We start from the raw sequence: 22026 nt of genomic DNA, 5'->3' as shown, positions 1-22026 counted from the left end.
ATCATGTGCATTTTGTCATGTTCTGCCTAAGGAGGAAGGAAAAAGCGTGAGAAAGTGAGTGGAGGAGGAGCTTTCATAAACAGGTGTGTCTACCTTCCTGAGTGCTTGTCTGTTACCTTATCTCTGACGTGATACCATCTGCTAGTATATAAAGCAGAGGTGTTATTCATCCGCTTCAGATTCACACTTACAAAGTTCAAGCTTGCTAATTGTTGACTTCAGCTCTGGGCATCATTGCTATTATGAAGATGAGGAATCTTCTTCCAGCTGTTTTTTTTGGACTTCTTGCCTTGATCCACTCCTCACCTATTGACTGTAAGATATATATTTCTTTCTATAATATTTAATTTTCAAATCAATAATATATTTTTAGAATATAGTTGATGATAAAATTGTAACAATTCATTGAGAAGTAAAAAAAATAGCTTTAAGAGATTGTCACTTAATTCTGAACATGCTTTAGTATGCCAAACCAAATAAAATGTTTTTATTCTATAGTAGGTAGTCTTTTAACTTTACACTGTGACTCAGCATGTAGCCAGAATTCTCTGTGTATTTTAGCTCTAACTCCTGCACGAGTCATATTTCTTAGCTGCTGCTCAAATCTCAACGCCACCCCCAGAGAACACACAGAGGACTTTGTAAAAAAATATTGTGAGCTGCTCTAGGAGGTGCATTTATGTGTTGATCTTGATTACTGTGAAACCAAATATCAGCAAATAGTTGTTACACGAGTTTGGGCAACAACTAATCTCAGGGGGGGGATACACCTTATCTGAACATGACTGAGCAAAAAAAGAAAAAGAGCACTATTTAAAGTTAAGGCCCTTAACTTTCATTTATTTTTTAATGTAACAGACCAGGTTATAGTTTTCAGTGATGGAGAGTTTCCTACCTTTTTTGCATTAGTATAGGTATTATTATCTAATATCTAAAAGTATTAATGCAATTTCTTTTAAATTTTACCGTCAATTTGTTGATTAAAAAAATGATGTAAAATAATCCTTCAACCTTTTAGCTATGTAAAAATGAGCAATGAAGAGAACAAACAAAATAAATGAAGATGTCATGAATGTGAATTCTGACTCCTCACCATCAGTGACTATGAGTCAGGGTATGGTGAGACAATTGTCTGAATATCTGAAATGTTGCAAGAATAACACATTATCAAACACAAATTGAAATGTCACGTTTGCAACTAAAACAAAGAAATCCATATAAATGAGAAGCAAACTTTTATCTTCTAAAAATGTAAATAGCATGTAATAATTCACAAATTCACATTTGTAAGGACAAAACAAACATTAGCATGCTTTCCAGTGAGCTTGCTCCATTATTTGTCCTATTGCCTTCTCTTTAACAGTTATCCTTTCCTAGTAAAAGTCAAGTAACTTCATTAGTCATCATTGTACCGATGAAGTAGGTGTGTCAAATTTTTAGAATGATGCTTTGTCAAAGCGCCAGTCTCTTTTGTTACCCAGATATTAGTCACACAGGTTAATCATCATTAACCTGTGTGACTAGTTCCCACCACACCTCATGTCAAAGAAGAGTGTAAAACAAGCTAACCCTAGAACTCATGGTTCAAGGTTCTGTTGTAATACATAAAAGAGCTTATTAACTTTCCTTTCCATTCATGTCAGGACCAGTTTATAAATATATCAGTTTATCCATAGATTTTTCTCTTTGTTCTAGCTATGACCCAGATCCCTGCCAGGCCAGAGGAAGACGTTCTAGAAGAGGCCATGACTGATGGGTTCCTTGTTGAACACTTTGCTGGCCCCTCATTCACAACTGAGCCACCCAAAATAAATACAACAGTTCAGGCATCCCAGACGCCATCTTTGGAAATCTTACCTGAGGGCAGCGGTTTCTACCCTACTTCTACGACTGACTCACACAAAACGACCACAAACAACTTGCAGACATTCTTTGTTGACCCAAGCGAGGGCAGTGGTTTCCTCGGGACACCTACGTCACCAACAACTGAAACACCTGAAATCACTAGAACTATTTCTCCATCTCCACAAGTGACCTTAGAAACCCCAGTTGAGGGAAGTAGCTTCACTGAATCCCCTACAACAGAATCATCGAAGCTATCTACAATGATTCAACAGACGAGCACAGATTTCCTAGCAGATGGTGATGGGGAGAGTTCAGTTTTCAGTTTAGGTCCCACGACAACATCCCCGAGTGCTTCAACTGCATCGACCCCTACCTCCACAAAGGAGTCTGTGGAATCACCATCCATTGAAGATTCTATAAGGCCAATAGGCAGTAACTTTAGCAGAAGATTGGAAACATATCGAGATGAGGTCTTTACCGATGGAATTTCAACAGAACAAGTTCATCGCCCAGATGGTACATTTTCTGTAAATAATTATGATTATACATAAATTAAATATTTGATAGAACAATATTGTATTGTCCTAGAGAATGTTTAATTCAGAGTTGTTCTGTTTCTTAAGAATCAACAGAAGATGAAAGCATGCACAAAGGACACAGCACACCTGGTAAGTTTAGGCATAGTTTGTAATATATAATATATTTGTGGCTCATTAATTCCATTAAAATAACCAATTTTCCCATTTGTACAGGTTGGATCATCATCCTTGCATTTCTAGTTGCTCTGGCTGCACTTATAGCTCTTTGCGCTGCCATTGCTACCAGAGAGAAGTAAGACCTAATTGTTAGAATACCAATCACTATTTTTACTTCTACACTCTTTAAGTGCTGAACTAATTTTTTGTTGACTTCCTAATGTGTAGATGGAATGGTCCACAGCAGACATCTGAGACAACTGAGAAAAAAACTAATGCTTCGAACCAGAAGAGGGAGCAGGAGATGCAGACTTTCCTGCACAAAGAAGAGCCCAAAGAGAATGGAATGGAAACTGAGTACACGGTTATTCCACTGGACGATCTTGCTGACCATTATTCACAAGACTGAGTTTGAGAGACCAACCCTATGCAGACTCAGCTGTTAATCATAAGACTGTTTCTTAAAGAATATAAAATTTGAACAGAGGAACAAAACTTGACAGAATTGTTTTTTTGATCAGAATTTTTTTCTGGACTTTATCTGGCAGTCAAAATTGTGTTCTGTTTTTCTTTTTTCTTATTTTTTAATGATGCCTTTCAAAAGCTTTAACGAGACCTGTTCTTGAAACGTTAAAAAAACCAAAATTGCTGAGATATTTATTGCCATAATCAACTTTTTTTATTACTTGTAAGATAGACAACCGTTCATGTGTGGTGCACAAATGTATTTTATTTCATTTCAACAAGGAAAGATTTTACAATGTATATTATTTTTTTCCTCTTTTTTTTACTTTCTTACAATTTTATTTTTTAAAATGTGTATTTGTTTTAATATTATTTGAGAGTCTTGATAGTAATCTTATTGAATAATGTATTGTGAGTTCTAACTTATATGAAATTGCTCTGCTGCTTTCCCATTTTCATTTTGCAAGCTGGGAGCTCAGCTTGCTAACTCCACTGCTCTTCCTTCTCCCACACAGCACTTCAAAGGTTGTGAAATGCACTTGCAGAATATTCATTGCATCCCACGTCAAACAGGAAATAAACACAACAGAAACACATCGGTAAATATTTATCTGTGTTTTTATTTAATATGTACACACATGTATTAAAAGATTTACGCACACTATTTTCTGGACAAATCCTTCAGTACAAGTCCATTCAGTTCTGTTTGCATGTAGTCAGCCAATGTTATGAACAGGGAAAATGTTATTTATTCTTCAATATATGCATTGAATAAAAATGAAAATATATATCTGAAATTTTACATGATAAAAGTAAACAAAAACAAAATGAGTCCAACTCACTAATAATGTATATTTCAAATCAGAAAACCAATGAAAAATGAGCTTTGATGCATTTCACATATAGCTGATTTTAAAAATATAAATCAAATTATGCAGTTAGTCTTTCAAGGTGACAAAGCCATACAAATCAGAGGGCTTGGTGGTTTTATTCATGTAGGCATAATCTAGCTGCCAACATCAAGTTGAATACACACTCAAAGCCACCTCAGCAGAATCAGAACCTAAAAATACAGTCTTCATGGGATCGTCATAAAATTTGCTCTTTTTTATAAAAAAAGTTATAGTTTGATTACGTCTTTATCTTACTCTTTCACAGCCCATCAAAACGTCTATTAGGCCAATAAATAAGTACAGAAATAGTATTGCTCTATTGTTGCTTAACACTGTTAATAAGAATTGTATTTTTTTAGAAATATTTAGGATAGCAAAAACACTTGAGACAAAAAAAGTCAAGTCTATACATTTGATTTGTATATCTCTAAAAGTGAATATATACACAAAGTGCAAGCAGGCACTTTAAACAAGGATGTATAAGCTGCTGCTTATAAAAAATAATCCATTTGTTTGCTAGGATCAATTAAAGTTTCTTAGCCTGTGATACTCAAAAACGTGAAAACAACATTCAGTGACCTTGTTGTTACAGTGCTGGATGTATTAAAGTGCTGGAGGCAGAATTTAGTGTGCACTTGCTAAACAGATGTGACCATAGATAATTAAGTCTAGATCCAATTACAAGCTTGTTATTTATATGCAAATCTGATGTGAAAAATCTACAAAATCTAATACAATCTTGTGAGAAGGTCCAGCCATCCTCAGATGCTGTATTTTCTCTGCAAATGTATCGGGTGAACTTAAGTCCAATAAAAAGCTTAGCAACGTCAGTCCAGAAATATTTTAGTCAAAGTGATCACACTCTGAATGTGACATCTTCAAGGCAAAGTTGTTATATAGCACAGAAAAAAGAACAGTTTGTAATAAAATACACAAAACTATGTCCTGCTTAGATTTTCAGAGAAAATCTTTTTTTGTTTGTTGTCTCTTGTTGAACCACTAGCTTTCTTTTCCTTTTAATCTTTGCTCTTTTCAGCCCCAAAATGCACCGAAATAATCAAACATCCTTCCGAGGTCACAGGCAAGCAGACACTCATTGGTTCATATGTAAGAACAGACACATAAAGTAGAAATAGATAAATAAATAAACACAGGAACCGATTTCCTCTCCGCAACACATTCTGTTCTGTTTGTTGCCACTTTTAGAAGTCACTCCCTGTCTTAAGTCTTAAGCTTCACTTCTTAGGCTTGACCACGTGTCTGAAGGTATAATCCCATAAATCAAACAGTCAGAGGTAATGCAATGCTTTACAGTCCTGTACTTCAAGTTAATGCCAGCAGAAGCAGGGCTTCATTTTGGTTACGTTCTTTTTAGCCTTTGGATAAATCAAACAGCAATGAAAGTTACACATTTGTGAATGTCAAATATTTAATGACGGAGCTCGCATTTCGCCAGCAAATTTCTTACTTCATTCTGATTCTTTGTTACAATCTTGACTGCCAAGGCAATTTCTCCAACATTTTCATGTCTTTGTCCCTTAGGCCATGAAGCAAGTGCTTAAACACAACAATAAAGATATCAGTCGTCTTGACAAGAAAGGAAGAATGCAGCAACCCTGAGTAAGGTCCTGAGTGTCGTCAGCCAGCTATTTGACTCATCCGAAGAATTGCTTGAAGCAGAAAAGTTCATTCCAGTTTATGTGCATGCATAGATTTGCAGATGTAAGATCAAATTTAAGATGCAAAAGCATAGCGTCCTCCAGCGGTTACCCAGGAGAGAAAGGGAACCCTTCGTTGACTTGCAGAAGAGTTTCCATTCTGTGTCATCTCATTGCACTCTCTGTGTCCTTTCACAAAATATATATGCTTCTTTTTATTTGTTTGTTTGTTTACTTTTATTAAGTTAGTGTCCGCAGAAAGTTACAGCTGGTCAAATTCAGGCTAAAGTGCTGAATCTGCATTACTTGAAATTCCATGGATCCTCCTCAACAATAGAGAACTCTGGAGTGTTGCCATTTTTGCCGTTTTTGACCTGCAAGCAATTATCAAGAACAGCTAACTATTTGGGCCAAGGCACCATCATTAACAAATACTTAGTGGTTGTGGGAAGAGAAGCCATTCCTTCATTACATTCAAAGCGTTAACCGGTTGACAGACTTTAGTTTACAAATCCCCCCAAAAAAGTAAAATATGCCATACCACAAACAAATGGAATGATACAGAGGTTCTGTTTACATGTTCCTGTAACTGAGAACACCAAAACAGTTCTCCAAAGTTGGTCATGTATCTTATGGATTCTCTCCCCAACCGAATTACAATACTGATAGTAAAACACAGGCAGTGAAATGTCAACAAAATCTGCTGTTTGTACACAAACAGAACTACAAAAATAAGTCTGAGAGGCATTTATGAATGTAGTGCATCGCTAGCGATGACATATGGTGAATCAGCAGTCTTTATGCATACCACTGGCTGCAAAAGAATTTAAAACGCTGTCTGTTGATTGACGAGTGTAATTTGGTTAGGGTTGCCATAAATACATGTCCAATTAGACAAAGCAAATAAAAATGACACCACAAAAAATAAATAAATAAAAGTAAAATGTAAGCATTCACAAGAAAACACAGTGTTGTTAAAGTTTAAAAAAAATATATTTTTTTTGTATTTATGAGACTTCTTGATTAATAAAATGAAAAAGTACAAACTTTGCTTTTGCTGAACCTGGTATCACAAAAACTGCTTTTTCGTTCCATTTATGGGTGAACAAATAAATATGGACATATTTATTTTAGAGTTTCACCACTTATAAATATATTTTCATGAATGAAAATATCACAAGTGCTATGACCAAAGACACATACAGGGATCAATTAAAAAAAGAAAAAAAGAAAGCACACCAATAGGACAAACACAAAGCTGAGGGGCTTCTCTACATACAAGTCTCTATGTCCGTTAATGTGAAATGTACCTTGCAGTCGTCTATCAGAATTGAGTTGTGGTGAGCATACATATTCTGGTTGGTGTTGTTTTCAAAAAAAGACTGTGTCTTTGCCATCTCAAAGTCATCCATCCGACTCTGCTGGGCATCATACATGTCTAGTTCGTCTTTGGAAAGGTGGTAAACAATTCCGGCACCGTAGGAGTCCCCGACCACATTAACGGAGGTGCGGAAACGATCTCTGCATGTTGATAAATGATAGAAAGAAACAATATATGAGCAAATTATCACAACAAACTACAAACATTAGTGTTGTTCTATTAGATAGATATGGTTCAAACTCTCCAAAATTGTATTATTTGGTTCTAAATATTGAACATTTATTTTTTGATCTTCAGTTGGTTTTCTCTTTTCTCTTCATATCTCTTTTTTTTGATGTCGTAAACATTATATATCATCATTAAATTGATATAAAAAAAATCAATCACAATGATTGTGATGTTTATCATAGTGATGTGATTTTCTAAAATTACCTAACTGTTTACATTGCTTATAAAATCCTAAGTTTTAGAATCAAACTAATGCTAATCTGGTCTTCAGCCCTTAAGTTTTCAATAATGATATCAGTGTTTGTGTACAACTCACAGCAGCCAATCAACAGCGACCAGGAGGCTTATGTCCTGAGTTGGGAGCCCCACTGCTGTGAGAATCAGAAGCATGGTCACAAGTCCTGCACTGGGAATACTGGCAGCTCCAACACTGGCCAAGGTGGCTGTCATGCTAAACAGGAGACAAATTCATTTCTTAGCAGGTGAAGCCAAAGGCTGAATGTTTTCATTTTTCCTTGCAAGTATTGAATGTAAATGCAGTAGAAATACCATAAATAACAGATTCACAACTAAAGTCTGTACATTCTAGGGATAAATAAATAAACAAACCAATCCTTGAAGAATTAAAGGTTGGTTGGTTTAAATTATTTCAGAACATTTTAAGTTTAGTGAAGAATAAATTAAAATATGATGAATGGTATTTATGATTTGACAATTTTAAAAACTCAAGGAAAAAAAAAATACAATCCAATTGTAACATTTATCTCTAGCCACATTCTCACCTCACAGTGACTATCTGGCCCCAGTCCAGCTCAATCCCATTCATTTGAGCGATAAAGATGGCCGCCACTGCCTCGTAGAGCGCCGTACCGTCCATGTTGATGGTGGCCCCCACAGGGAGGACAAAGCGTGTGACCCTCTTGTCAATGCCCAGGTTTTCCTCTAAGCATCGGAATGTGACAGGCAAGGTACCAGCACTGTTGAATCAAACGACAAAAACATTCTCCATGACGACAGTGATATTTAGGTTTTATACTCCACTTTCATTTATAGTTAAATCTTAAAACAATAACAACTCTTCTAGACTGTTGGTAATTATCATTATTATAAATTTTTTAAATCAGGTCTAGACATAAACAAAGAACAGAGAGCCATTACAAAAAAATATGTGAAATTATCTAGATGGCCACATAAAATTGTATAATTCAACTGAAATGTCTGTTTAGTTTTATAGTGACTTGATCTATATTTCAGCTGTAAATAATTATTGATCCCTGGTAGGTTGTTATTAGATGTTCATGTACTGTATTTCTTAAAGAATAATTGGATTCTGCTAAAATCAGTTTCTGAAAGTAAGAGTTTGAAGAAAAAGCCTGAAATCAGAAACTAACACCAAAATGTGGTTTGTTGTATCTCTACACAGGTCATATTCTCTATAATTCCTGTTGATTCTCATAAACTCTCAGTCTAAACTATTATAGTGCATAAAAATCGCCGTTTAAACCTTGATATTAAATTTACCAAAGAAAAAGTACAATAGCTTGTTTAGAATTAACTGTTTTTTGTATATTTGGCAAAGAGTGGGTAGTTAGAAACTTAAGCTCACATCAAGAGGGAACAAAATGGTTTACATTCCTAAACAATTAGAAGCAAAGCTGAATTTATGTAGGTACAACTTTATGATACTATTATGTAAAATAAGACATGCTAAAAAGCCTAATTAAATGCAATTTTACTGAAGCAATAGATTAAAATTTTTGTATTCTGCTGAAAAGAGCCCTATTGTTTTCTTCTCAAATACATATCTTGCTATCATAGATAACTGTATGATTGTTGTGCAATATTATAACAATTGATAGAGAGTTCAAACTATAGAACATAAAAAATCAAAAGTCTATTTTACCTAGATGCCGTTCCGAGTGCTGTGACCCAGGCTTGAAATATTCCCATAAAGAAGGTGAAGGGATTCTGTTTTACTATCACAAAATATATTAGCGGAAGGAAAATGCCTCCATGGATGATTAGGCCCACTATCACAGTCACCATGTACATCCCAAGCTGCCTTGCAACCATCTCCAAGTCAGCAATGGAGATTATTTTTCCACAGATAAGACAGGCGATACCAATAGGAGAATACCTGAAAAGAAATATAATGTAACATTGTTAAGCAATTTCCCTTCTTTCCAGAATGAATACACTAAACACAATAATAGAGAAAACCTGCACTCACCACATAATTGCGTTCACAAGCTTCATAACAATTTCATTCAGAATGTTGAAAAACTCCAACATCAGCTTGGCCTTCTCTCCCATTTTCCCCATTATAACTCCAAAAGCCACAAAGAATCCAATCAGCCCTGCATGCAGAATAATAGTGATGTTAATTTTGCTTGAATGAAAGATTGTTTTTAACACATTTTATCTCTTGCATTATTCATCATAATGAGTTTAACCGTCAGTCCGAAAAGGGTTTGGATTTCAATCTACATAGCTCTTGTTCATTATGTTTGATTCATACCTCCTAATTAGACTCGTATATCTTTAAATTGAGGATGAACCAGGTCATGTAGAAATGTAAAGAGATAATCGAAACAACTAGTGATGAAAAGACTAAAGGTTTTTCTCTGGTATGCTCTTACAAACCTTACTTAGCTATAAGCTTACACACAGAAATAAAATACATTACAAATATTTGAATTAAAAAAGATGCTTTTATCTTTTCTTATATAACTAAAAAATTAAGTGAAAAATGTTTTATTTTTCTTTAAGGGCACTGTCAGCCTATTTCAGACATAATGTGGGATTTTTGAATTTGCACCTACCTAGGACATTCATCCCACTCTTGAACTGAAGTGACCTCTTAACTGTGAACTGTGGAGGTGCTCTCGTCCTGTTGGTTGGCACTGGTACTTTGGTGGTTACTGTCTGGATCTGGACAAGAAAGACATTTTAAAAACAGGCAAAAAAAGAAAGAAGTGGGAGCAGCTGACACATCACGTTATATGGTGAGAGAAAATTCTTTGTGTGACGCCTACCTGCTGGAAACAGGCCTGGACCAGATTCTCTGGGAAAAGATTTCGAACGAGATCGAAGAAAGCATCAACGCTGGATACTTCATCGTTCTTTTTTCCATGTCCTAGATTAGCTCTCAGTTTGGGATTCCCTGGATGGATGACCAACACCAAGATTACTCCGAGGACGGCTGCAATTACTGTTGTTGACATGTAGTACACCATCGCTCTGGTGCCTAAACGACCACTGGATTTGGCATCCAAGCCCGCAAGTCCTGTTGGAAAGAAAAAAAAAATGTTTCAGGAACAAAAAAAATCCAGGAAATTTTTTTTCTTTAATTTTTTTAACGTTTAAGAGATATTTGTTGAAAAGTTGATACTTGGAAAATGTTTTTCAGCTTTCCTGTTTTTCCAAGGTCACAACTTTTACATCCAATCAAATCCAGGTTTATTTATAAAGCACCATGCAGGACAATAGAAACAACACAGAAAACAAAAATCAGCATCCAATACTAAATCTCTGCTGCTAGGAAAATAATTTGATTTAAATGCTGATGTGTTACTATATCAGCAACATAAAATGAATCAAATTAAAGTTACTATAACATAAAATTACAATGTAAACTTTGTCTGCTATAAGTCATAATAGAAGAGACAGCATCAAGAACAATACCCTGGGCTATGTTTAATGTTGCAAATTAAATCATTTTACAGTTCAGGTTTTGTTTTGTGAATGCTTCAAAGATAAAAGCATCTTCAAACTGAGAGGAAACAATACCAGCTACAAAACATACAGATTGCTCATAAGTTCCCTAAGGCAGAAAAAAAATATCTTTGTAAGAACATTTTAGTTAGCGAAACAAACACAAATTTTAAAAATTAAAAATAACACAGACTGTCTATTTCCCTGTTGCCACCCAGCTCCCAGGTTACAGCAAGTACAGTGTGACCTCATTTCAGGACACTTGTTTGCAAATTCAGCAGAACATTCCATGCCGCACAGACACCGAATCTCACCCACCTGTGACCAAACTGGAAACAACAAGAGGCAAAATAAGCATTTTTAGCATCCTCATTAAGATCTCCCCAGGGAAGGCAATGATCATTATAACGTCAGGAGGGAGGGGTGATATGTGCCGTAGAAGCATTCCAGCAATGGAACCAAGAAACACACCTGTAAAAGAGAGAAAGAAACATATTAAAGACAAAGCCTGGTGACTTTACGGACTGGAATAAAACATCTGAACCCTTATGTAAACACATATTCAGAGGAAATATGTCAACACCCTTTCTGCAAACAGAATCTCATATTATTCACATATTTCTTTTAACAATCAGCATAATAGTTGCAGTTTCAAGATATTTGCCTTCCATAGACATTGTGATTGCAGTGCTTTTGTAATAAACAAAGACCAACGATTTAGAAGATTTCGTGAGTCAGTAGTGACTAATCTAATTTATCTTTTCCTACCTACCCTGCACTGAAATCTACATAAATAAGAATTATTGCAAGAAATCTTATGAAAAGGGTGGCCATTAATCAGTGTATTTCAATGTAATAAGCTCCAGAAAATTCTGAAACCTTCTTTCTTTTACAAGAGATTCCAACATGCAAAAGGTTGAACTCTCTTATATTTACGCTCCAGTGTGTTCACACTGCGTGGGTGGATTTTTCTCTGATGTTTCGAGTTCCTCTCAGAGCCCAAAGACAGGCAGCAGCTGCTGCAATTGTTGAAGCCAGATGCAGCAGTTGCTCTCCACTGATTGCACATGTACTGTAGGTATGATGGGACACACATGGCTATCACCCGATCCTGCCAGTGGCTTTTGATGGTAGATGATGAACACAATGTTAAATAGCTGCAATTCGATTTTGGTTCTGGAGGAGAGATTTACTCATAATTGATTTCAATTTTTCCCATCATGAAAGTTGACGGAGCTTTTCTCTTTTTTCAGACGCTTCTTCACAACAACACACAAAAATATGTTCAAGGAGGATGAACTGAATCGAAACCTTTGCTAACAAGTTCAAATTAGATTAGGAAAGTATGTTCCCTAATAGTCAAGCAGATCCCTTGGCAAAGCAGTGTGGGAAGAGTTTTGCTTTTAAATGGAGAGAAAAATGTTTGCTGGCTGGGCAAGATCAGAGGTGACCTCTCAGAGGATTGTGTTTTATTATGACATTATTCACTATAACATAAACATGAAATAATAAAAGTTACTACCAGGAGTCTCTCAGGCACAGCCTGAAGTCATCCTATCCCATTGATTCATTCACTTTATTCATTATTTCAGATATTTTTTCGATGCTCTAAAAAAACCTTTTATGTGTTTTTTGAAGAATAGAACATCAGAGAAAAATTCACCCACACACTGTGAACACATCAGAGCTTAGACGTAATAGAAACTCCCACTTTAGATGGTTGAACTGGGAGTCAACTTTTCTCTCTGATGGGTTTAAATGGGGGCATCTGGTACAGGTTGGTGCACGTCCAACCTGTGCACCAATTTTCTTGCTGATGGACAAATGGTGCACACTCAGTGAGTCAGACATGTGTTTGACAGTTATTTCATGATCTGAATGTCCTAATTTAAGAAACACTAAGCCAAAATCCCATCTGGGCACCAAATTCATACACTGCCGCAAACTGAAATAATGGCCTATGTGAACAGAATTGCTGGGTTCTCTTTGAATATTTGTAGAATATTTTGAATATTTGTAAACATGAACACCAATGATATGTTTACTGCACTTTTGTTTGCTTCCGTGTCATTTACAGGAATGAAATAAATAAAAGATGGCATAGACTGATCCTCTGCAGACTCTGAAGCCTGCAGAGAACACTCAATCTTCACTGGAGCTTTTTAATCCATCCACTTGCTCCAGTCCCGTTTTTTGGTGACCCACTTCATGTCAAACCAGACTATTGTTTGAAATATGCTTCCACCCCCTGTGAGTCCCTGAACAGGATATATGAGAATTGAAGATAAATGGATTGTGTGTAGACTTATGGAAGTAGGGGGACAATAGACTTACCCAGGATTGTGAGAGTGAGAACCATGTTCTTCATTATCTTTTCACAGATATTGCTGCATGGATTCTCGGGAGTCTCCACGATTGGGTCTATGTGGCTCTCGCTCATCCTGACCTCCACTTGCTTCTGCATTTTGATGGCACTGAAAAATACATAGAAGAGTTGGTATTTAGGAGTGATAGTTTCAATTATTTTGTGGGTTTTGGTTCAGTTTTAGGAAGCATCTTCTTGGTTTAATCTTGTATTCAATGAGATTTGGTTCCTTTTTTCTTGTCCATATGTGAGTTTAGACTCTCAGTTGTCATATGAATTTGAAGTTGTCTTTAGAGTGCCTGATCTTGTCTCTAAATGCCTTGTTGGGGCCTGCCATGCAAAGCAATGGCAGGAACCTATTACTATTGTCGGAGAGAAGCGTCTCTTTAATCTTTATTTTTCTTCCGTAACCGTTAATGCGGCTCGTACCGCTGGGTGCACACCTACAAATGAGGTATCAAAACGTGCAGAAAATTCACGCCATTGGAGCTATTACTTCTGGTGGGATTTGGGCTTAACGTGGCGACATAATTCGCAAAAAACTACGAAAAAAACCCCATTATAACTCAATGGGAAAAATCCTAGAAATACCCTATTTTTGAGGATTTGCTGTGTCGTCACAAATTCACCTAGAAATGCCATTCAAATTTCATTTTGTAGATACGTCTGTGATCTCTTCGAAAGTGAAGACGGCTCGTCGATACCAGTTACGGTTTGTCCACAATTTGCCTCTAAGCGACCCAAACTTTCTCATTTTTGCTCAAATTACAGTGACAGCCGATCTCGGTTCAGATCTGGGCACAACATTTCTTTCTCTCATCGCTGTAAATGTTCTGAGTGAGGTACAGATATGAATCTCGGGACTATCGCAGAAGACACATTGAACTGTCATACGCTTAAAACGCTTTTCCAATATGTATTACGGTTCCCGAACAAGAAGGATTTGTTTCCAATGCTTTTTTTCAGTAAAGTGTGTTTGCTCAAACACACTTGTGTGTTTGAGAGCTCAGAGCTCACAGCTCACACCTGCTGAGACCATTATTTACCATAGCAACGGAACTCAAGAGGCTATTGGCTGCTGGTTAGGACTACGAATACGCATCACTGTAGTTCTATCTACCCTCAGTTGAAACAGATCAGGACTGAGAACTGGCCTTTAGAACTACCTGCTGCTATCGGCTGTATATAACTGATTTAACTCAGTAACTGTTACACATGGGATTAGTTTTAAACTTTAAAATGAAGCATACTGAAAATTTCAAAATAAAAGCCTTGAATATTTTTACATCATGTAATTGCTCTTTTTGGCTTTATTTGACTTTTTCATCCAAAGCACTGTTACACATGGTATTAGTTTGGCCCTTTGAAATGAAGCTTAACAAAAATTTCAAAATAAAAGCCTTGAATATTTTTACATCAGGAAATTGCTCTTTTGAGCTTTATATAACTGATTTAACCCAGCAATTGTTACACATGTGATTAGTGTGGCAATTTAAGATTAAGCTTGATGAAAATTTCAAAATAAAAGCCTTGAATATTTTTACATCAGGTAATTGCTGTTTTTGGCTTTATGTGACTTTTTCATCCAAAGCACTGTTACACGTGGTATTAGTTTGGCCCTCTGAAATGAAGCATACTGAACATTTCAAAATAAAAGCCTTGAATATTTTTACATCAACTACTTGCTTTTTCAGCATTATATAACTGATTTAACCCAATGACTATTACACATGGGATTAAAATAGACTGTTTTGCATGAGCAGCAGATAGATCCTCTATTGCACATGTGTCAAACTCAAGGCCCGCGGGCCACATGTGGCCGGCTACGTCATTTTATGTCGCCCTCTCCCCCCTACCACCGTTTTACAGCCCCATTGATTGACTTAAAATAGGTTTTGAGCACGAATTGACTACAACCTACATATCCCATAATGCCTTCCGATTCTTACCAACCAACATTACGGCTTCTCGCCACTAGAGTGCAGCAGAGTCACCTCAAGCTGATGATTAATTTTCCCAGCGAATAAAACTGAAAGATCGACAAGCTAACAAGCTAAAGAGCGAAGTCCCGTGATGTTTCAATCGAGGACTTTTACCGTCTACTGCCCCCTGATTTGATGCCACAGCTTCGACTCCATGCAGCTCCTGTGTTTTGTCCACGTTTGGAAGCACCTATCTGTGCGAACAGATGTTTTCAATAATGACTTTAAACAAGACCAAGCACAGATCGCGCATTACTGACGAAAACCTACACGCCGTTTTGCGGATTGCCACAGAATAGAACTAAAACCAGACATCGACGAACTGACCAGGGGAAAACGGTGCCTGACATCCGGCCAGAAAACATTGGTAAGCACGAACAAACTACATTTAAATAGAATGAATGTAAAACCAAAACGCAGTATACTGGAATATGTATATAGTTTATTGATTTTGCTTGTGTTTTGTTTATTTACAGAACACAACGCAATGAGGATGTGTGTGAGTTGGTGACAGGGTGAAGAGGGATCAGCGTTGTGTTCAAGGACAGGCAACGTCACCTCATTGTTTTGTTCTTATGTGAAATGCATGTTCGTTGCGTAATAAATAACGAAAAACTTTTGTGAATGAAGTTGAGAGTTAATATCAAAACTTGTTTTTTATTATTTGTCTGCTTATCTTCAAAGCAGACAAAGAATAATTTTCCCAGCGAATAAAACTGAAACATCGACAAGCTAACGAGCTAAAGAGCGTAGTTTAGCAAGGCCCGCGGGCCACATGTGGCCGGCTACGTCATTTTATGTCGCCCTCTCCCCCCTACCACCGTTTTACAGCCCCATTGATTGACTTAAAATAGGTTTTGAGCACGAATTGACTACAACCTACATATCCCATAATGCCTTCCGATTCTTACCAACCAACATTACGGCTTCTCGCCACTAGAGTGCAGCAGAGTCACCTCAAGCTGATCATTAATTTTCCCAGCGAATAAAACTGAAACATCGACAAGCTAACAAGCTAAAGAGCGAAGTCCCGTGATGTTTCAATCGAGGACTTTTACCGTCTACTGCCCCCTGATTTGATGCCACAGCTTCGACTCCATGCAGCTCGTGTTTTGTCCACGTTTGGAAGCACCTATCTGTGCGAACAGATGTTTTCAATAATGACTTTAAACAAGACCAAGCACAGATCGCGCATTACTGACGAAAACCTACACGCCGTTTTGCGGATTGCCACAGAATAGAACTAAAACCAGACATCGACGAACTGACCAGGGGAAAACGGTGCCAGACATCCGGCCAGAAAACATTGGTAAGCACGAACAAACTACATTTAAATAGAATGGATGTAAAACCAAAACGCAGTATACTGGAATATGCATATAGTTTATTGATTTTGCTTGTGTTTTGTTTATTTACAGAACACAACGCAATTTTTAAACTGAGCAGTGATTTTACATCCATGCAAACTCAAATGTAATATTTAAAACTTGAATACATAAAATCAGTTATTTAACAATATGAGGTGTTGTTTAAAAATAAAAAAGATAGCAATTTCTTTTTATTGCAGAGACATTAGATTCTTAAATTTATGGTATTCTTTAAATGTTGTAATTTTGGTTCATTGTAAACTTTACCTGTAAAAAGTTTGTAGAAATCTTTAACATAAGGTCAATATATATTTTTAAACTGTAATATGTTGTGTGTGTGTGCGTTATTGAAAATTTATATTTGTGACAATCATTAGGTAAATGCTAATGAACTGCCTTCCTGCAGTTTATGAGCATTGAACTGTTACTAAACAGTTCAATGCAAGGTTCATTAGCGTTAGCATTTTAGCTTCAATAAGCTATTAGCTATTTATTTTACTTTTTAGCAATGTTTAGTATACTGAATGGAGTAAATCAATTACAGAAAATATCCTAGTGATTTCCCACATACTGATGAAAGCAATGACGCTAACATTAGCGTTTCTGCTGATTTTAGCTGATATACTTACTTTATAATACTGAATGGTGCACGTCCGCCTCGCTTAACGTTCTTGCGATTCTCCGCGTGCCACTGATTACGTTGCGGCGTTCTTTAGCGTCGACGCCGATTTGTAGCGTGACGACGCCGGGCCCATGCCCGACGGGCGCGCCTTGGCAGGCCCCGGCTAAATTTCTTCCGAAATTTTCTAGTTACCAACTGTTCTGTCTCTTGTTAATCAATTCAAGCCACTATAGCCTCTCTCCAGTATTTGTGTGCTATGTTTTTCTTTGTTCTTTTCAGATGATTGTTGTTGACTTTATATTTGCCTTTATGCTGCTTTGTTCTGCTAAGTAACTGTTCAGCTGTTTTGTTTGCCATTTTCACTACTTTTTTATTTTTCTCAGTAGACTCATAAAAAGCTTTTGGAGTTCTGCTTTCTGGTCCTCTTCTAAATAATCATTGCAACACTAACAACATTCGTGTAATGTTATTCACTTATTATTTCTTTTCAGCTCATAGAAGATAATGGCAGAGGTTGTGTGGTTGGATTTTAGACTTTATCTAAAGCCAAAGCTACTCAGACAAATTGTTAGATTAAATTTTGCCCTATTTTATAATTGAAAAAGTGATGAAAATATTAAACACAACTAAATTAATTTAACTATGTGCCATTTGTTTCCTTAATATGGGCAAACTCTTTAAAAGTTTCAGAAATGCTCTCAAATATAGCAACTGTTATTCTAAAAAATAAAATAAAATAATTATAATTCCTACTATTTCTGTGTCATTTGCAATTATTGCTATTAATTTTCCGCTACTGGAGGAAGACCTAGTCCTGTGTTGATCTCTTTCCTCTGAGATGAAGCCACAAACAGAAGCTATTGCTGCCATTTACTTTACATATTCTCTTTTACTTTCCCATAGAAAGCTTGTGTGAACTTTTTTTTCCTCTGATTCTCGTCCTCACAGCCAGTCTCAGCTGACAACCCATCATGCTGAGCCTGGTTTCTTGTTATTTCTTCCCTCACTCACCACATGCTTAGTCAGGAGGTCAAATCTCTGCGAAGTCAACAATGCAGTTGTCTAGGTTGCCTTGGATATATTTTTACCATTAAGTATTCATTGGTTCCCTGAATTTGACTGTAGTATTTATAAGATTGAATGAAGGTGTATGCAATGACTGCATATGGACTTTGTTTGAATGTGCTGAATTTATATGAATTAAATGGGGACTGAATCTGACTCTTAATGACAGGGATTGAAGGTCACCATTTTGCCACGTGAAGTGCATGAAAATTACATTTCTTTTTAATTGGCACTGAATAAATAAACTTAATACAACTGAATTATATCAGAAAAGAAGTTACTAATAATTTGTCTTTCAAAATAATGTGTTTGATGTTTCAATTTGAATAAACAGAATGCTTAGTTTCACAGATATCCTTGCCTATGGCTATGTTATCTTTGCCTTTGTTTAATCAGCTTTGCATGATGATTAATGCAAATTTGGAAAATTATATGTACTGAAGATATACAATTAATCATGAAAGATGTATAAATATGTGAATAAATAACTGGCTCCAGGATATTTTGTGTTACCAGACTGTTATTGAAAGGTCTTTTGCAGGTCTTAGAACACTAAAGTATTCTACAGTCTATTCAGAATGCTGAAAATTAAATTCTGGATTCTAATTGCACTTAGCAAGCTCATCCATCCTAATGTGTACTTCTCTAACTCCCTGACCCTCATTTTGTCCTTAAAGCAACACATAGCTAAGGTTTGTTGTGGTCTAAACTAAAGCCTCTTTGACTAAAGATCAACTCCCCCGAGGAGCCTTTAAATCTCCTAGAGAACACAGACGTACACAGTTATGTAACAGTGAATCCCTGGGGTCACTTGAACCACCTTGACCTCAATGACACCAGCAACAAAAACTACAATAAAACCACTGTTGTTGTGGCTCACTAAAAACACTCTTCTGCAAACAACTTAATCAAAAGTTTTTTTGCATAGCACATTTCAGCAACAAAGCAGTTTAAAGTGCTTTACGTCATAAAAACACAAAAGTACAAAGTCATAGAAGTCATCACAGCCAATAATTGAGAAAACCAGTAAACATTATATTTTGTCAAGTGCCGTCATTACACATTAAAATGTTGGTCAGTGCTTCATTTATGATGGTTCAGAAGCAACTCTAAACAGGTGGGTTTGGAATATAGATTTAAAGAAATTCAGTGTTTCAGCTGTTTCACAGTTTTCTGAAAGTTTTTCCAGAAAACTGCAAAAATGATTATAATTTGGAATAACTGCTTTACAAAGAAACTTAAAGGGAGTGCATAAGGGGAGGACATGACAACTGCCAAGTCAATCAAGGCTGTCTGATACAGTGTGCTCTGGCAGTAATGAGACTTAAGCGATTTAGTAAGGATAAAATTAGCTCGTCCAGCTCACAAGTGGTTGAGTTATGTAACAGAAAATGGGCTTCCTATGAAAAGTCAAGGTGGTAACATCATCTGCCTGAATCTCTTATGCAGAACATTGCTAATTAGACTTCATGAAGCTGCATAACAGACTTCAAGCAGTGCATTAATAGAAAATATCATTTCTTCATATTAAAAAGTTAACATGTTAATTATTGATCAGTAGTCTATGTAGTATCTGTTTTCTAAATGATTGTCGCATAGCAACAATTGGGTTACTATGAAACACAAACAAAGCATTAGCATGCAGGGCAGATTTGGTAGAGGTATAGAGTAAAGAGGAAATAATATGTATACTTTGTCCAGGACACAATGATTGAATAACATGTTATCTACCAATGCATCACAAAAGACAAGATATCTGCATGAAAAACATTGATGTATACCATCATTGCAAGAGCACACATGGTTAGGGAATCAAAGTTGCATCACAGATAATGATCCTTCATCTCAACGTTTAGTCCTCATTTGCAAAGTAAAAACGGCAAGTGCAATTTTAACAATAAAACTTACCAGATGTATGTTATTCAGGATAATGTTTGCACTTGTTGGGAGATATCACACGACCAATGCAACTTTTGGAATCCTCTGCAAAGTCATGGCTCAATCATCAGCAAAGCGTCAAAAAGATTTTAGTCCTTTCAGTTGCAGCCACAATCTGCTGGTCACTTCTTGTTGTAAATCCACAATCAAAGTCAAAGATGCCTGCCCTTTCAGCTGCAACGTGTGCAGAGGTAAAGTGGTTAAGTGGAGGTGTGACTGAAAGCTCCCCGACAGGAAGGGTGGAGTCATCCTGCCAAGATTAAGGAAGAACTGAAAAACCTTGGTAGCATTTTTTTTCTTCTTTGTCTTTAGTTTGAATATGTTTGGTTTCTTGTGTTTTCCAGAGTTCCTGCTTAAAAATCAGTAATGAACAGATGACCTTTGACACCAATTTGTGCATGTCCAAAAGCTGAACATGTATCTTATAAGTGATAATGAAAAGCTAGCTGCATAATGTTTGGATTGTACAGAAGGTCACAACGTGAAAAATTGGGGTTTTGCTCGAACATTTAATTGGTAAGAGAAGCACAATATTCATGTGCATTTTATACTATGCTAGATTGTAAAGAGAATGAATTCTGCACTTCCAAAACCTAAATGTAAATAAAATTCAGATTCAGGTAAGACACCAACCAAGTAGAAGATTAGAATTTCTAATTTATTTTTAAAGACCAACTGAACACATTTTAAATCATAATTCAGAATTGTTGAAAATCAATTGTCTTTTTGTCATGTCAACAACAGCTACTTTTGAGTAAAATAGACATACATAATTGAATTGGGATAATCTTTTTTTCTGATTTCCATGGAGAGTAAGAGAGCTCTGTGAGATCTGACACTCAATGTTACCAAATTGTGGAATAATTTACCAATTTAAAACCGAGTAGAATAAACTGTTTGTAGTACTCAAACATTAAAGCCTGGAAGGCTTCTTGTACAGCTCTCAGCTCAGAATCACTTTAATGGACCCAGCTCATTAATATACTCCCTTTGTACATGGCAGCAACAAATAGAGTGACTCAGTGCAACCACTTATTTATGTCAAACATTGCAGAGTCACATCTCCTCAAACCGGCTTTGACACTTAGTCTCAGTGGCTCTGGGTAATTTATTTATTTGCTATCAAAAGTTCAACCTTACGCCACTGACTTTTAAAGCATTTATTTTTTATTTGTTTGTAACTTGTGGGAAAAGCGCTATACGTTATTTGGAACATTAACTGTGTTCCAAATAATGTACGTCAGTCTGAATTCTCCTGAAATTTGTGGGGGTCGAAATGATTAACTTTTAAAATCCTTGGGTGCTCTGAAATGTTAGAAGAGTTTTATTGCAGGGCAGACCTCAGCGCATGCACAGGTAGGGAAAAGCCAATATCGGAGCACATGGCAAAGCATTTGTCCGTGCAGCTCCACCTTTTTCTTCCCACTGCAATGAGCCGTCCTCATGCTGCAACACCTGACAACACAAGGCCATGCTTAGACAGCAGGTGTCTATAATTAACTAATCTGTCCTGAGCCATCCTAATTCCAGCGCACATTTACACCAATATGTTTCAGAAACAGGGAACATGTCTGCAGCTGTGAAATCCTTGAAGTAGACAAAATTTTGAAAATTTGTGTGATTGAGGAAGGAAATGTAAATCTGTGCATTAGGCCTCATGGTTATTTCATCCAGTTTGTAAATACACAGCAAGTATTATTTGTCACTTGTCAGTAATAGTTTAGTTCAGAAAAATTTCTAAGGTATTACATATGACTGTGCACAAAAATTTCCATCCACAGATGATTGACGCAATAAATATAATAAAA

General features: G+C 36.4%; 2 protein-coding genes across 2 annotated transcripts; one reads left to right on the top strand and one right to left on the bottom strand.

Moving 5' to 3' along the window:
* Window positions 1-168: 168 nt before the first annotated feature.
* LOC116718302 (mucin-5AC-like) lies at window positions 169-3611 on the top strand. The gene is made up of 5 exons (XM_032560119.1): window positions 169-315; window positions 1696-2361; window positions 2469-2513; window positions 2598-2676; window positions 2769-3611. The coding sequence occupies exons 1-5, from the start codon at window positions 243-245 to the stop codon at window positions 2947-2949; spliced, it is 1044 nt and encodes a 347-aa protein (XP_032416010.1). The 5' UTR covers window positions 169-242; the 3' UTR covers window positions 2950-3611.
* Window positions 3612-3762: 151 nt separating this feature from the next.
* LOC116718309 (excitatory amino acid transporter 2-like) lies at window positions 3763-20384 on the bottom strand. The gene is made up of 11 exons (XM_032560127.1): window positions 20189-20384; window positions 13214-13353; window positions 11198-11350; window positions 10201-10451; window positions 9988-10096; window positions 9396-9522; window positions 9069-9302; window positions 7948-8142; window positions 7482-7616; window positions 6867-7077; window positions 3763-5930 (listed from the first exon to the last, which is right to left on the bottom strand). The coding sequence occupies exons 2-11, from the start codon at window positions 13341-13343 to the stop codon at window positions 5859-5861; spliced, it is 1617 nt and encodes a 538-aa protein (XP_032416018.1). The 5' UTR covers window positions 13344-13353; window positions 20189-20384; the 3' UTR covers window positions 3763-5858.
* Between the last annotated feature and the right edge of the window lie 1642 nt (window positions 20385-22026).

This window comes from Xiphophorus hellerii, chromosome 4, assembly GCF_003331165.1.
Source record: "Xiphophorus hellerii strain 12219 chromosome 4, Xiphophorus_hellerii-4.1, whole genome shotgun sequence".
NCBI lineage: Eukaryota > Metazoa > Chordata > Actinopteri > Cyprinodontiformes > Poeciliidae > Xiphophorus > Xiphophorus hellerii.
This window is presented reverse-complemented; position numbering and strand designations above follow the sequence as displayed.

Excerpts from the sequence above, each read along its gene's own strand:
- LOC116718309 (XM_032560127.1), bottom strand. The coding sequence starts at position 13,343 with ATGCAGAAGCAAGTGGAGGTCAGGATGAGCGAGAGCCACATAGACCCA. Across the intron at positions 9,523-9,987 it reads GAGTGGGATGAATGTCCTAG|GGCTGATTGGATTCTTTGTG; the intron begins GTAGGTGCAAAT and ends TTCTGCATGCAG. Across the intron at positions 8,143-9,068 it reads GCACTCGGAACGGCATCTAG|TGCTGGTACCTTGCCTGTCA; the intron begins GTAAAATAGACT and ends TTGATTCAACAG.
- LOC116718302 (XM_032560119.1), top strand. The coding sequence starts at position 243 with ATGAAGATGAGGAATCTTCTTCCAGCTGTTTTTTTTGGACTTCTTGCC. Across the intron at positions 316-1,695 it reads CCACTCCTCACCTATTGACT|CTATGACCCAGATCCCTGCC; the intron begins GTAAGATATATA and ends TCTTTGTTCTAG. Across the intron at positions 2,677-2,768 it reads GCCATTGCTACCAGAGAGAA|ATGGAATGGTCCACAGCAGA; the intron begins GTAAGACCTAAT and ends CCTAATGTGTAG.